The sequence below is a fragment of the Mustela lutreola genome, chromosome 9 (assembly GCF_030435805.1).
Source record: "Mustela lutreola isolate mMusLut2 chromosome 9, mMusLut2.pri, whole genome shotgun sequence".
Taxonomy (NCBI): Eukaryota; Metazoa; Chordata; class Mammalia; order Carnivora; family Mustelidae; genus Mustela; species Mustela lutreola.
The window spans coordinates 114,316,064-114,328,734 of record NC_081298.1 but is presented as its reverse complement, the minus strand read 5'-3'; the positions used below and the strand labels follow the sequence as shown (position 1 = coordinate 114,328,734).

The following is a 12,671-nucleotide window of genomic DNA, read 5'->3' as shown; positions in this document are numbered from 1 at the left end:
AGAAATCAATTTACTTGCAAATGATTTATTATAAGTAAAATGGAAAATGAGTCTTATCTACATAGAAAGGGAAACGTTTATTTTGGGCATTATAAAAGAATAACTAGAATTATTAGCTTATTACAAAAAGTCTCTGTTAACAAAAAACTCAACTTTTCTTCTTATCTCAAGATGTATATTTATTTTGAACCGTGAAGAGGCAAACTCCTTTCCACATACTAAATATAATCTCATTTGCAGTTGGGATGCTTTAACATATAGGGGCAGATTACAGACTTTGTTTTATCACCAGATACAAGTTTCATATAAACATTTGAAAATATATGAAAACATATGAAAATATATAATAGAAAAACTGTTTTATTTTGAATTGCATATCCATAATGCTTGCCAGACAATAAGTGCTCAACAAATTTAGTGAATAAAACCAAACCAGTCACAATCAGCAGGAAAGCAACATAAAAGAAACTTTTTTTTAAAGATTTTACTTATTTATTTGACAGAGAGAGAGAGAGATCACAAGTAGGCAGAGAGGCAGGCAGAGAGAGAGGGGGAAGCAGGCTCCCTGCTGAGCAGAGAGCCGGATGCGGGGCTCAATCCCAGGACCCTGAGATCATGACCGGAGCCGAAGGCAGAGGCTTTAACCCACTGAGCCACTTAGGCGCCCCCAAAGAACTTTTTTCACAATCATCTTCCTGTTACACTTTTAAAATACCTATTTTAAAAAATAATATGTAAGTAATTCAGAGTCCATAAAACCAAAACTTGAAATTACTTTTCTCCTATGTATATTCCTATCCTCAATGGGAAGTTACCAGAATTTGACTTTATGAGGAATTTCTTGTACTGATTTGTACTAATTTGTGTTTCTGAGGCAGCCCAAGCCTGGAAAGGAAAATCAATAAGCAGTCATCTTTGTGGCTGGATGGCTGGACTACTCAAGGTAGTGCCAAAGTGCTCCTGGTTCACTAGTTCATATAGTAGTAATAAGGGTATCATTTGCATTGTTTTCTTTTGCCTTTACTGCTTTGTTTGTGGTTTTGTACATTAAAGGTTTAATTATGAAATAAACTTGAATGTGAAATGCAAACTTTGCTTGACAGCTATGAAAACAAACTATGCACTATTAATACCAACAATAATTAAGTTCTGACTTTCAGAACTTACCCTAAGATATCTTTCTTTAAAGCATAAGGGACTTGGGGGAAACAAAGAACCCAATTTAAGTGGGGGAAGACTGTAACTGAATTATTCCGCATCAAGCAATGGACGGCCACAGAGGCAACCCCGGCTGGCTATGAGCCTCTCAGATCACTGACTACGGGAAGGCAAGGGACGGAGACTCCAGCGGCTGCGCTCTGAAATCCATCCCCGAGCTCCTGCAGAGGCCGCCCTTCTCAGTGGCAGCGACTGAGCAGGCAGGCACACTGAAGCAGGCCTATTCCCAGGAGATGAGGAATTCCTGTGACAAGCAACTTTCACTCAAGAACTTCCTGAGGCCTTGGTGAACTTTCCTTCCTTAGGACTGCACTGCAGTGTAAGACGCTTTCACCCCAAGTTCCTTCCTCCCTTCCCTCTCTCCCTCACTTGGAGTCAGACTTGCATCACAGTCTAAAGACATTCCCTGACTCCTTCCCCATTTTCTCTCGCAAGCATTTTTAATAAATGTCTTGCACATCCAATCCCATCTTGGCATCTGCTTCTCCCTTGCAGTACACACTAATAAAAAAAATCCTGCCATTTCGGGGCACCTGGGTGACTCAGCTGGTTAAGCGTCCGACTCTTGATCTCACCCCAGGTCTTGATCTCAGGGTTGTGAGTTCGAGCACTACTTAAACAAACAACTAGTCATGAATTATTTCTAAAAATACAGTATTTGCTTACCTATTTGCTAAAATGGTATATACTAAACATGGCAATTCCAATGCCCTTTGAAGTTGAAGATCTTGACTGACCCCCAACTCAAGGGGATACTCAGAACCACACACAATTCAACAAATGCGTCCTTAGCAACTGCTATAGGTAAGAAATACGCTATACGGAATATAAGGCCCTATTCTTAACCTCAGGTAATTCTCAATAGAGAGAAAGAGCGAAGCTACAGATCCCAACTTTGAAGGACAGACTGTCATAGTACAACTGAAGTCTAAAGTACTAAGTGAATTAAGAGATTCATTCTACTTGGGGGATGGAGCTGTAGTAGGAAGCTTTGATGGAAAAGATGGTATTTGAAGTGTCATTTGAAAGACATTATCAGAGCCTTCAGGTTGTTACCTGCCTGTAATTCCTGAGGACAGTCCAACAAAGACACTTTCCATGCTTGCCATACTTGGCTACCCCCAAAGTGTAAACCCTTCCTAACACAATCCTCTCACACTTTCTCAGTCCCAGAGTACCGAAGCCTTCTTAGTTCTCCTCCTAACATGCTCCTCTCCCAGCATGTCCTTTTTCATCCCATTCCTACCAAGACCTCTAAGCCAGAAAGCGAGGAATAAGTCTTGACTCCTCCCTCTCACTAGTTTGTCATTCAATCATCAGTCTACCTCTACATCTAAAATCTAATTTTCCCCATCCCCACAGCTGTTGCCCTAGTCAAAACCACCATCAATTCATCTTCCTGACTACATCTGGACTTCCTGACTACATCTGGACTTCCTGACTACAGTTCTACTACCATTTAACTTGTGCTCCGCAGAGCAGCCGGTGAGCCTTCAAAATTCATTAACTGGGGGCACCTGGGTGGCTCAGTTGGTTAAGCCTCCGACTCTTGGTTTCAGTTCAGGTCATGATCCCAGGGTCCTGAGATTGAGCCCGATATCAGGCGCCATGCTAGTGGGGAGTCTAGTTGAGATTCTGTCTCTCGTTCTCCCTCTGTCCCTTCCCCCAACTGCTTGAGTGTGCACACTCTCTCTCTAAAATAAATAAAATCTTTTTGAAAAGATACTAAGATCTATCCCCATGCTCCAGACTCCAGCTACTCAGGACTTCTAAAATGCTGAGCTCCTCTTGCACTCCAAGCCACCACAAATCATTTAACTCTTCCTCCTCATCCTCACCTGGCTAACTCCCACTTCCGCTTAAAACATCACTTCTGTCACTCCCAAACATAAACACACAGGATAGCGCCTGGGTGGCTGAGTCGGTTAAGCGTCTGCCTTCGGCTCAGGTCATGGTCCTGGGGTCCTGGGATAGAATCCTGCATTGCGCTCCCTTCTCAGAGGGAGCCTGCTTCTCCCTCTGCCTCTGCTGCTCCCTCTGCTTGCACACATGCGTGTTCTCTATCATAGAGAACACACACACATACACACACAAGATAGTCTCGAATCTTCCTATTGCCACCCCAAGACTTTGACTTCTCAGTCCCTTCCTTTGTGGTCTACACTAGCTTTCCATTAACTAGCACCCTTAAAAGTCACTTTTTTATGCAGCAGAACCTTTTTTTTTCCTAAGGTAATCCTATGCAGAACCCTAATATGTAAAAGGGCTAAACTTCTCAGCTTAAAGCATTGGTTTCAAAGCCCTCTTCATTCAGCCTCCTTTATCCTAAGGCACTTCTTTCGTAAAATCCAAGGTGCAAAACAGTTAAAACACCACAGTACTATATTATACTGCCTACTCAAAGGAAGCAATACAGTACAGTAGAAAGAGTTATTTTTTGAAGCCAGACAGACTCGGGTTCAAATTCTGATTCTATTTCTTATTAGTTATAAGACCTTGAGCAGTCTATCTCTCTAAGGATCCATTTCCTCAGCTGTAAAACTTAGCTATAAAAACAGATAACCATACTCACTACTTCCATTCAACATTAGGTTGGTGGAGGTCCTAGCCAGTAAAATAAAAATAAATATCAGATGGTCTGTCGTTACAGATGCCATAATTACACAGAAAATTCTGTGGAATCCACAACTACCAGCAAAATCAAAGGATATGAGAACAACATATGAAAAGCAGCTTTATGTTTGCATATTTGTGACTAACAATTAGAAAATAAAATTCTAGGGGCACGTGGGTGGCTCAGTTGGTTGAGCACTGCGCTCTTGACTTTGGCTCAGGTCATGATCTCATCGAGCTCCCCACTCAATGGGGAGTCTGCTTCTCTCCCTCTTCCCCTCCCTCTGCCCCGCACCATGCTCCCATGTGTGCTCTCTCTCAAAATAAATAACTAAAATCTTAAAAAAGAAAACTATAACAATTTACAATAGCATCAAAATACAAAGCATTTATGGTTAAACTTCACCAAAGACATGTAAGACTTCTACACTGAAAACTACAAAGTGTTGCCGACAGAAATTAAAAAGTCTTGGGGCGCCTGGGTGGCTCAGTTGATTAAGCGCCTGCCTTTGACTCTGGTCATGATCCCAGAGTTCTGGGATCAAGCTAGCTGGCCTGGCTTTCTACACAGCAGGGAGTCTGCTTCTCCCTCTCCCTCTGCCCTGTCCCCAGCTCATGCTTGTGCTCTCTTTACAAATAAAATCTTTAAAAAAAAAAAGAAAAAGTCTAAATAAATGGAGAGATATACCATGTTTGTGGACCCAAAGATTTAGTATTGTTGCCAATTCTCCCTAGTGATCAATCTATAGATACAAAGCAATCACAACCAAAATCTCACCAAGATATTTTGGTACAAACTGATAAGACAGTTCAAAATTTATAGTGAAATCCAAATCGAGATACACTAAAAAAGTATTTTTAAAAGAAGAGAATTGGAGGATTTACATTAACTTCAAGACTTACTATAAATCAACAAATAACCAACAGTGTGAACGTGAACTGATGTAAAGATAAACTGATCAATGGGATAGAATGCAAATGTTTGAATATATATTTACATAAATATATGATATATATTCATTTAATTTTCACAAAAATATCAGTCCAACAGGGAAAGAAAAATCTCAACATACAGTTCTGTAATAACTAGATAATCAGCATAAAAAAATGAACCTCAATTCCCACTTTACATTTTAAACAATAATTAATCTGAAATGGTCCACAGATTATGTAAAAGCTAAACTTATATAAAGTTTTTAGAAAACAACATTAGAATTATCTTCATGACTTAGTGGCAAGCAAGGGGTTCTTTAAACACAGAACATCATTAGGAAAATGAATAGACAAACCAAAGGATAGAAGAAAATATTCATGAATTTTTTTTGATAAAATAGTTATCCAGGATATATAAAGAACTTTTACAACTCAGTACTAAAAAGAACTCAAAATTTAAAATGGGCAACAGATTTATGCAGCCTGTCCAAAGGAAATAAGAATGGCCAATAAAGGGGCCCCTGGTGGCTCCGTTGATTAAGCAACTTGTCATGATCCCAGGTCATGATCCCATGGTTCCAGGATCGAGCCCTGCATTGGACTCCCTGCTTCTGGGGGAGCCTGCTTCTCCCTCTCCCTCTGTCTGCCACTCCCCCTGCTTGTGCGCGTGCTCTCTCTCCCTCCTCTCTAATAATAAATAAAATCTTAAAAAAAAAAAAATGGCCAATAAGAACATGAAAAGGTGTTCAGTATCAGTCACCAGGATAATGTAAATTAAAGCCACAACCACTACACACCCACCACAGTGGCTACAATTAAAGACTGGTAATATTTAATACTGGCAAAGATGTGGAGCAACGGGAACTATGAGAGTTGTTGGTGGAAATATAAAAGATACAAACACTTTGAGAAAAGGTCTGGCAGTTTCTTATAAAACTAAACAGACACTTTATGAGCCATTTCTCCTGGTACTTACCCAAGAGAAATAAAAACACAATCCTACCAAAAAAAAAAAAACCTTGTATAATAAGAACATTCACGGAAACTTTATTCATAATAGCCCCAAACAGGAAACCTTCCAGGTATCTAACCACTTGACAAACTCTGATACAGTCCGATGACAGAAAAAAAGGACTGAATTTCTGATAAACACAACTTCAAAGCCATACCAAAAATATATGCTGTATGATTCTATTAATATGATGTTCTAAAATAGTCACGATTAATCTATGGTAGGATGATAAAAGATCAGAACAACATTTGCAAGGACTGATGGACAAGGCACATGAGGGAAATTTCAGGAGTGATAGTAATGTCTGATATCTTGATAGAGGCTTGGGTTGTATTTGTCAAAACTCATTAAATGGTAAAATTAACACTTGTATATTCCACTGCACACAGATTTTACCTAAAAAACAAAAGAACTACAAACAAATACTGAACTCTAGTTAATGACATGAAGTGTTTGGGGGTAAAGTGTACTGATGTTTGTAACTGACTTTGAAATGCATCAAAATGTAAGATGGATTTGTGGATGGAGTGAGGAATGGATAGGCATGTAACAAAATGTAAATTAACATTTACATTTTACATTATTAAAATTGCACATTACTATGTTTGCATAGTAAAATGTAAAATTATAGAATCTAGGTGATGGGTATATGGGTGTCTTACTGTATAATTCTTTCAACTCTTCTGTATATTTGAAACTTTTCATAATAAAATGTTGGGTAAAAAACTTAATCATAAGACAAAAATATTCTAAAATGAAGTGAGAAGTTTTTTCCTATTCTACCCACAGTTGTGATATAAAACACGTTATGAGGAACAGGAGCAATTGTCACTTTTATTCTTTCGCTGAAGCATCCTCACTGCTGTGATTTCTGCACCTCATTACCACTGCTGGATCAGAGTCTTCCTTTCCACTACAACATAAGCCATAATCCTTGTGGATTTCGCCATCATCCATATATATAATACACCGATCCATCATTCAATACACAACTTTGGAGCTCCTAATTGTCTTATTTCTCTCATTCCTGGAATCCTAAAACCCTAAAGTATAATTATCTTCTCCAATCAGAATGCCCTATCTGCTCTCACTACCCTCCTCTTCCAACTCACCAAGATTCCTAGTCCATGGGAACCTTCATTTATATACTTCCGTGACCTGCTACTTGTCTTATAGCTTTACCTCCTATCACCTGAAATATTGGTACCCTCTGAGTCCCTACTGCAGCCACCTGCAACCAATTCTTCGGTGCTCCTTTACCTGAACTGACGAGTGCTGCTGGAGGAAATCTCACAACCAGACCAATGAATGCTACTCCAAATTTATGATCTCCACATTCAGGACTGCTCAGCAATTCCTTTCTAATTCACCAGTTGGCTCCTTCTCCACACTCCACAACAGCAATTTCAAAACTTGACCATGCTTCTTAGACTCCTTACTCATACCTCTTTCCTCACTCTATGTCAAGAATCTTACCTCTTGTTTCAACATGAACTCACGGCTCCCCAACCTACAAACCCATCTTTATCTCTTTCCCTCCCATCTCAGAAAAAAAGTATGCCTTCATCTCTGTTAGAGGTAGCATAGCATAGTGTTTAAAAATGCAGACTCTCTTGGGGCACCTGGCTGGCTCAATTAAGCGTCTGGCTCAGGTCATGATCCCAGGGTCCTGGGATTGATCCCCACATCGGGCTCCTGCCCAGCCAAAAGCCTGCTTCTTTCTCTCCCACTCCCCCTGCATGTATCCCCTCTCTTTCTGTCCCTCTTTCTGTCAAATAAATAAATAAAATCTTTTTCTAAAAAAGCCCACAAAACTCTCTAACCAAATTAATCTTTCCAAACTCAGGGGTTTTTTTGTTCAACAAGTTGCAAATATCTGAGTTGTACAATCTGTTAAATTTTAACCAATGTATATTACCCTGAAACTATCAGCACAATCAAGAAATGAACATAAAAGCCTCTCCTAAAACAACTACTGACCTTTTTGTCACTGTAGATTAGTTTGTAATTTCCAGAATTTTATGTAATTATCCAGCATATACTCTTTTTTGACCTGGCTTTCATTCAGCTTATTTTTGAGATTTAGCCACACTGCTAAGTGTTATCAATAATTCATTCCTTTTTATCACCAAGTAGTATTCCAATGTATGGCTATTTCACAATCTGTTTATTCATTCATCTGTTAATGGATACTGGGTTGTTTCCATTTTTTTTTCTCTTTTTTTTTGCTGAATACAGCTGCCACAAATATCCTATATAAATCTTTGTATGGATAAAGGCTTCATCTATGCTTTTTTGAAGTTTTATTTATTTATTTGAGAGAGAAAGAGCGAGGAGAGGTAGAAAGAGACAAGGACTCTCAAGCCCACTCTGCACTGAGCTTAGAGCCTGTCAAGGGGCTCGATCTCATGATTATCAGATCAAAACCTGAGCTGAAACCAAGAGTCAGACACTTAGGTACCCCAAGCCTTCATCCATTCATTCTTAAGGCTTTACTTACACCCCTGGAAGTCCCAAATCTGCAGTGACTGATACCAAAAACACAACTGCCAGCTTGACAAGCCCACTCGGATAAGGCAAAAGGACTTAAATCAACGTGTTCCAAGCTCATGCTTTTATGCCACTCTCTTCACCTTCAACAGCTTCTCCTCCATTCTCTGTCCTGATTAAGGCAATACAAACCAGAAACTTAGGACTCTTTCGGCCTTCTTACTTACCATTTGCCCTACTCACTCACTGGGTTACTCAGTCCTGCCAATTCTACCTTTAAACATCTCTCAAAATCCATCCCTACATGTCCATCCTAGTTCAAATGCACCCTTAATTCAAACACGTATCATCTCTTGGCTGGACTGTTAAACTAGCCTTCTAACTTTTCTCCTTGCCTCAGGTCATTTTTCTCCAATCCAATTTCTATTCTATGGCCAATGTCAATTTTCTAAAATTCCAATCTGATGTTACTCACCTATTCCTCAATGACTTTCATCCCCTCAAGATAAAATTCAAACTCTTTAGCTTAACATTCAAGAAATTCTCTATAAACCATATTCCTCTCCAAACACATCCTCTGCCACTTTCCACCCTGTTCTAACTTGGTCATTTCTGGATGATGTCATTTACCTTTTAATCCCTAGTGCCAAGGGCATTACCTGGTCTGTAGTAAGCATGACATATTTGTGCAATAGGTAAGACAGGACTTAGACTGATGTAGTGAGACATTCTGAGCATAGTCAGGAAAAGCAGTTGTCCAGTCTGGCTGAGACATACAGAATATGAAAGATTATGGTAGGCAATCCAGTCAGAAAGGCAGGCTGAAGCCCGATCACCGATCAAGATCATCCACGCTAAGGACTGTGCACTTCATCCTACACCCTCAAAATACATCAATCGTTCTCTTTTTATTTTTGTTTTGATACAGTGGTCTGGGAAAGAGGACTCAGAGTAGAAGGTAACAGATTAGATGTCAAAGGGAAATAAATCTATGTTTATTGTGTTATATGCTCTGCCGGGGTATGGACAGTAATGTAAAGGAGAGAAGTCAGAGATGACTCCAAAGTTTTGAACCAAATAACATAATTAAGCCATTAATCAAGAGGAATTTTTTTTTTTAATGGTCAGTGGAGGCAGAGACAGGTGATGGTTTTAGTTGGGATATTACTTCACCCATTCATTCAAACATAAGTGGCTACTAGGTAGGTGTCAGGGACTGCTGCCTAAAGGATGAAAAGAGGGTAAAATACTATTCCTTTTCTCAAGGACCATCGAATCTAGTTGAGGGATGGGGAAGACAAGTTAATAGGAACTTACAATTCATTGTTAAGTGCTACGGTTTGGGACTAAAAGAAAATAAAAACGATCCAACTCAGCCCTGAGGATTTGAGAAAACACTGAGGTCAAATCAGCGTTAGGCCGGACAAAGGGCAGTTCAGGTAAAGGGAGTAACATGACGACAGAACCTCAGGTAAAACAACACAAGATGGGCACATCTGCAAATAATAAAGTAAGTCTAAAGGAAGAGTTCAAGATAAGGAGATGTCCATATGGAATGTCTAGCAGGCAGCTGAAAATGCAGGTTCTGAGAGCGAACAAGAGCACATCTAGATATGCAATATATTTTCAACCTCATCATAGGTGCCTTCCAGTCCTCATCAGTGGCTATCTCAAAAAAGAATTGGAAGAACCTTTCTTATCAGCTACATTGTGTACACTTCCACCTCCCCCCAGCACTTCTGTCCTGCATGGGCATCTCTGTTTCAAGTTTAAACTGTTTTATGTAAATAGGTCACAAGGACTGGCGGGGACTGTGGTGAACTGGAGATGGACGCCTGAGCTGAAGAGGAAAGCCTTTCACTCAGCTCCAGCAGTTCACTGTCTTGCCCAATGTGGAGAGATCTTCCCATTCTTCAAAAAAAACCAAAAATTCGGATTTTATGTGACATCTCTCACTTTTAAATACTGGCAACTAATTACATTAAAAGTCTGTAAAACAGCACCCTGCCAGCCAAACAAAATGCTTCTGTGGAAAGATATCAGCAAGGGCCACCAATGTGGCAGAGTTGGACCTGGTCTGCCAACTCCTACAATGCTCTTTCTACCACTTCACAGTTACCCTCAACTAAAAGTATCTTGATGGTTCCCTGGGACAGGAGCTGTTTGCTAGTAAACAAAACAGCCCCAAACTGATAGTGTTTTATGAGTTCTTTTGTATGTTCTCAACAATTTTTCTCTCTTCCCCACTCCACTCCACCTCCATCACTCCCAGGCTTGTAACATGACTGAGACCTCCTACTCCCCTATTATCAGCTAAGATGCCAAGCTTGCAGGTAAAGCAAAAGTGAAAAAAAAAAAAAAAAAAAAAAAGTGAGAGCCCTGACGGGATTTCTAATGAATAAAGTATAAAAGGAAGATGACATCTCTTTGGTCTTCTTAGAAAACAACATCACAGAGATGTTTGTTACTTACTCAGACACTTAAGGAAAAAAGTCAGTAACTTTTATCAAAAAAAAAAAAAAAAAAGAGCAAATCCTGCTAACACACTAGTTTCCACTGTAGTCTCCAAGGATCTTGGGGGTGGGGGAGAGGAGGGCAAAAGGGAAAGTAAAAGTTGCTGGCCTTTGGGAAACATCAGGCACCTTTTAAGGCACAGTTTTTAAAAGTACAAATGTTTAGAACAAAAGGTATGCCACAATCTCAACTTTTGGTAGAAGGAAAAATAGAGCCTAATAATATAAAACATTCTTTGAGCAACAAGAAATTGGGATTAAGAAACACTACGAGAGTAAAGCAATCTCTGTATTTACAAGAAAAGGTAAAAGGGAAACAAAAAACACCGTTTTAATGTTCATTCACACACACCAGTTTCTGACGTTTTAATGTATATACTAAGTCACAGTGCGGCTTTAGAAACTTTTAAAATGTAGCAGTATTTCCTAAATGTACTAAAACATTTAAAAGCCCAGATGATGGAGTATACAACTTTAGGTAACAATGTGGCAAACGTGAAGAAACACAGAATGGCTAAAAATTCAAACCAACAAAAGATAGTACCAAGATTCTCAAACTCTAGGGGGCAAAAACAAACAAACAAACAAACCAAACCAAAAAAGTGGCATGTGCACCCGCCCCTGTTAACCAGAGTAGTGGGGAAATTCAGGGGAATGAAGAGTGATTACAGAGGGCGAGCGAAGCAGGCCATGTTCCTGCTGGCAAGCGAGCTCTGCAATTACTTAAAGCAAGCGTTATGGCTAGAGCATTCTCGAGCCCACTAAAGCCAGCATACTGGACACCTAAAACCGGAGGCTGACAGCAGCTTCAGGGTAAGACCGAGAAGGCGGAAAAGTGGCCTGCTTTGACCTCCACTGAAAACTGAGCCTCCTCCAACTCTGGTCTCGGAATCAGGGGCAGGACATGAGCCTCTCAGAGGTTGGATGATTCGGACAAACTCTGCCGGGCTCCCTGCGGCCTTCCCACACACCGGGTGAATGTCAACACCGAGCCAGCGAAGTGTGGGGGAACCTCTCAGTGTGCGCCGTCCTTTCTGGGAGGCGGCGAGACCGGGAAGAAAGACGGCCCTGCGCGCGCCCCGCCTCCCCAGCCCTTTCCCGGCCCCGCGCCCTCGCAGGGGCTGCAAGCCGGGAAGCGGGGTCCCGCGGGCTCCTCACCTTTTTCAGCGCCGGCACCAGCAGCCCCCGCCACTTGGGTGCGTTCTCCTCGCTGAAAAACTCGTACGGCAGCTGCTGCGCCTGCATGGTGCCCCCGGGGCGCCTCTGGGCGGGGAGAGGGGCGGCGGCGGCGGCCGGGCCGGGGAGCCGCGAGAGGGCGAGCTCGCAGCACCGAACAGGGCCGCGGCCCCACCGGACGGCCCGGCCCCCTCGGGGCGCCGCGCGGCCGGGCTAGCCTTGGAGAGGGGGCTGAGGGGCGAGGCCCGCGCCCGGCCACCCACCCGACACGGGTACCAGCCGTGGATAGCGAACGCAGCCCGCAGGCGGCGGCGGCGGCATCCCGCACCACCACCCCGGGGCCGGGCCCCCCACCCCTCCCCGGCCCGCCGGCGCCGCCCCGGGCTGCCCTCAGCCGCGGCCGCCGCCCGCCGGGGCTACGCTCCCGGGCCCGGCCTGGCCCAGCGGCACAGCCGGCGGCTGGGGGGGGGGAGGGCGTGTGGAGGGACGCTTCTGCTGCGGCGCCCGCTCCGCGCAGCGGGGACCCCGAAACGCGAGAGGCCCGGGGCGGAGCGGGGCCGGGGTGTAGCGGGGGAGGGGAAAGGCCCGAGGTCGTCGTTGGAGTATCTGGCTGGCCAGAGGTGCCGCCGCCGACGCCGGTGTAGCGCTCGAGCTTCCTACTAGCGAACTGAACCTGCTCGCTACTGAGCATGCGCCGCCGAGCAGGGCCGGTTCGC

The 12,671-nt window shown here is 42.6% G+C and overlaps 1 protein-coding gene across 2 annotated transcripts in view; it reads right to left on the bottom strand.

The window, feature by feature from the left end:
- SOS1 (SOS Ras/Rac guanine nucleotide exchange factor 1) overlaps positions 1–12,135 on the bottom strand; it is a 145,492-nt gene extending 133,357 nt beyond the window's left edge. For both annotated transcript variants that reach the window (XM_059188529.1, XM_059188530.1), the window contains exon 1: positions 11,938–12,135. In XM_059188529.1, the coding sequence (XP_059044512.1) occupies positions 11,938–12,024 (87 nt within the window). In that variant the 5' untranslated portion in view covers positions 12,025–12,135. The remainder of the gene's footprint in view (positions 1–11,937) is intronic.
- Positions 12,136–12,671: the final 536 nt, after the last annotated feature.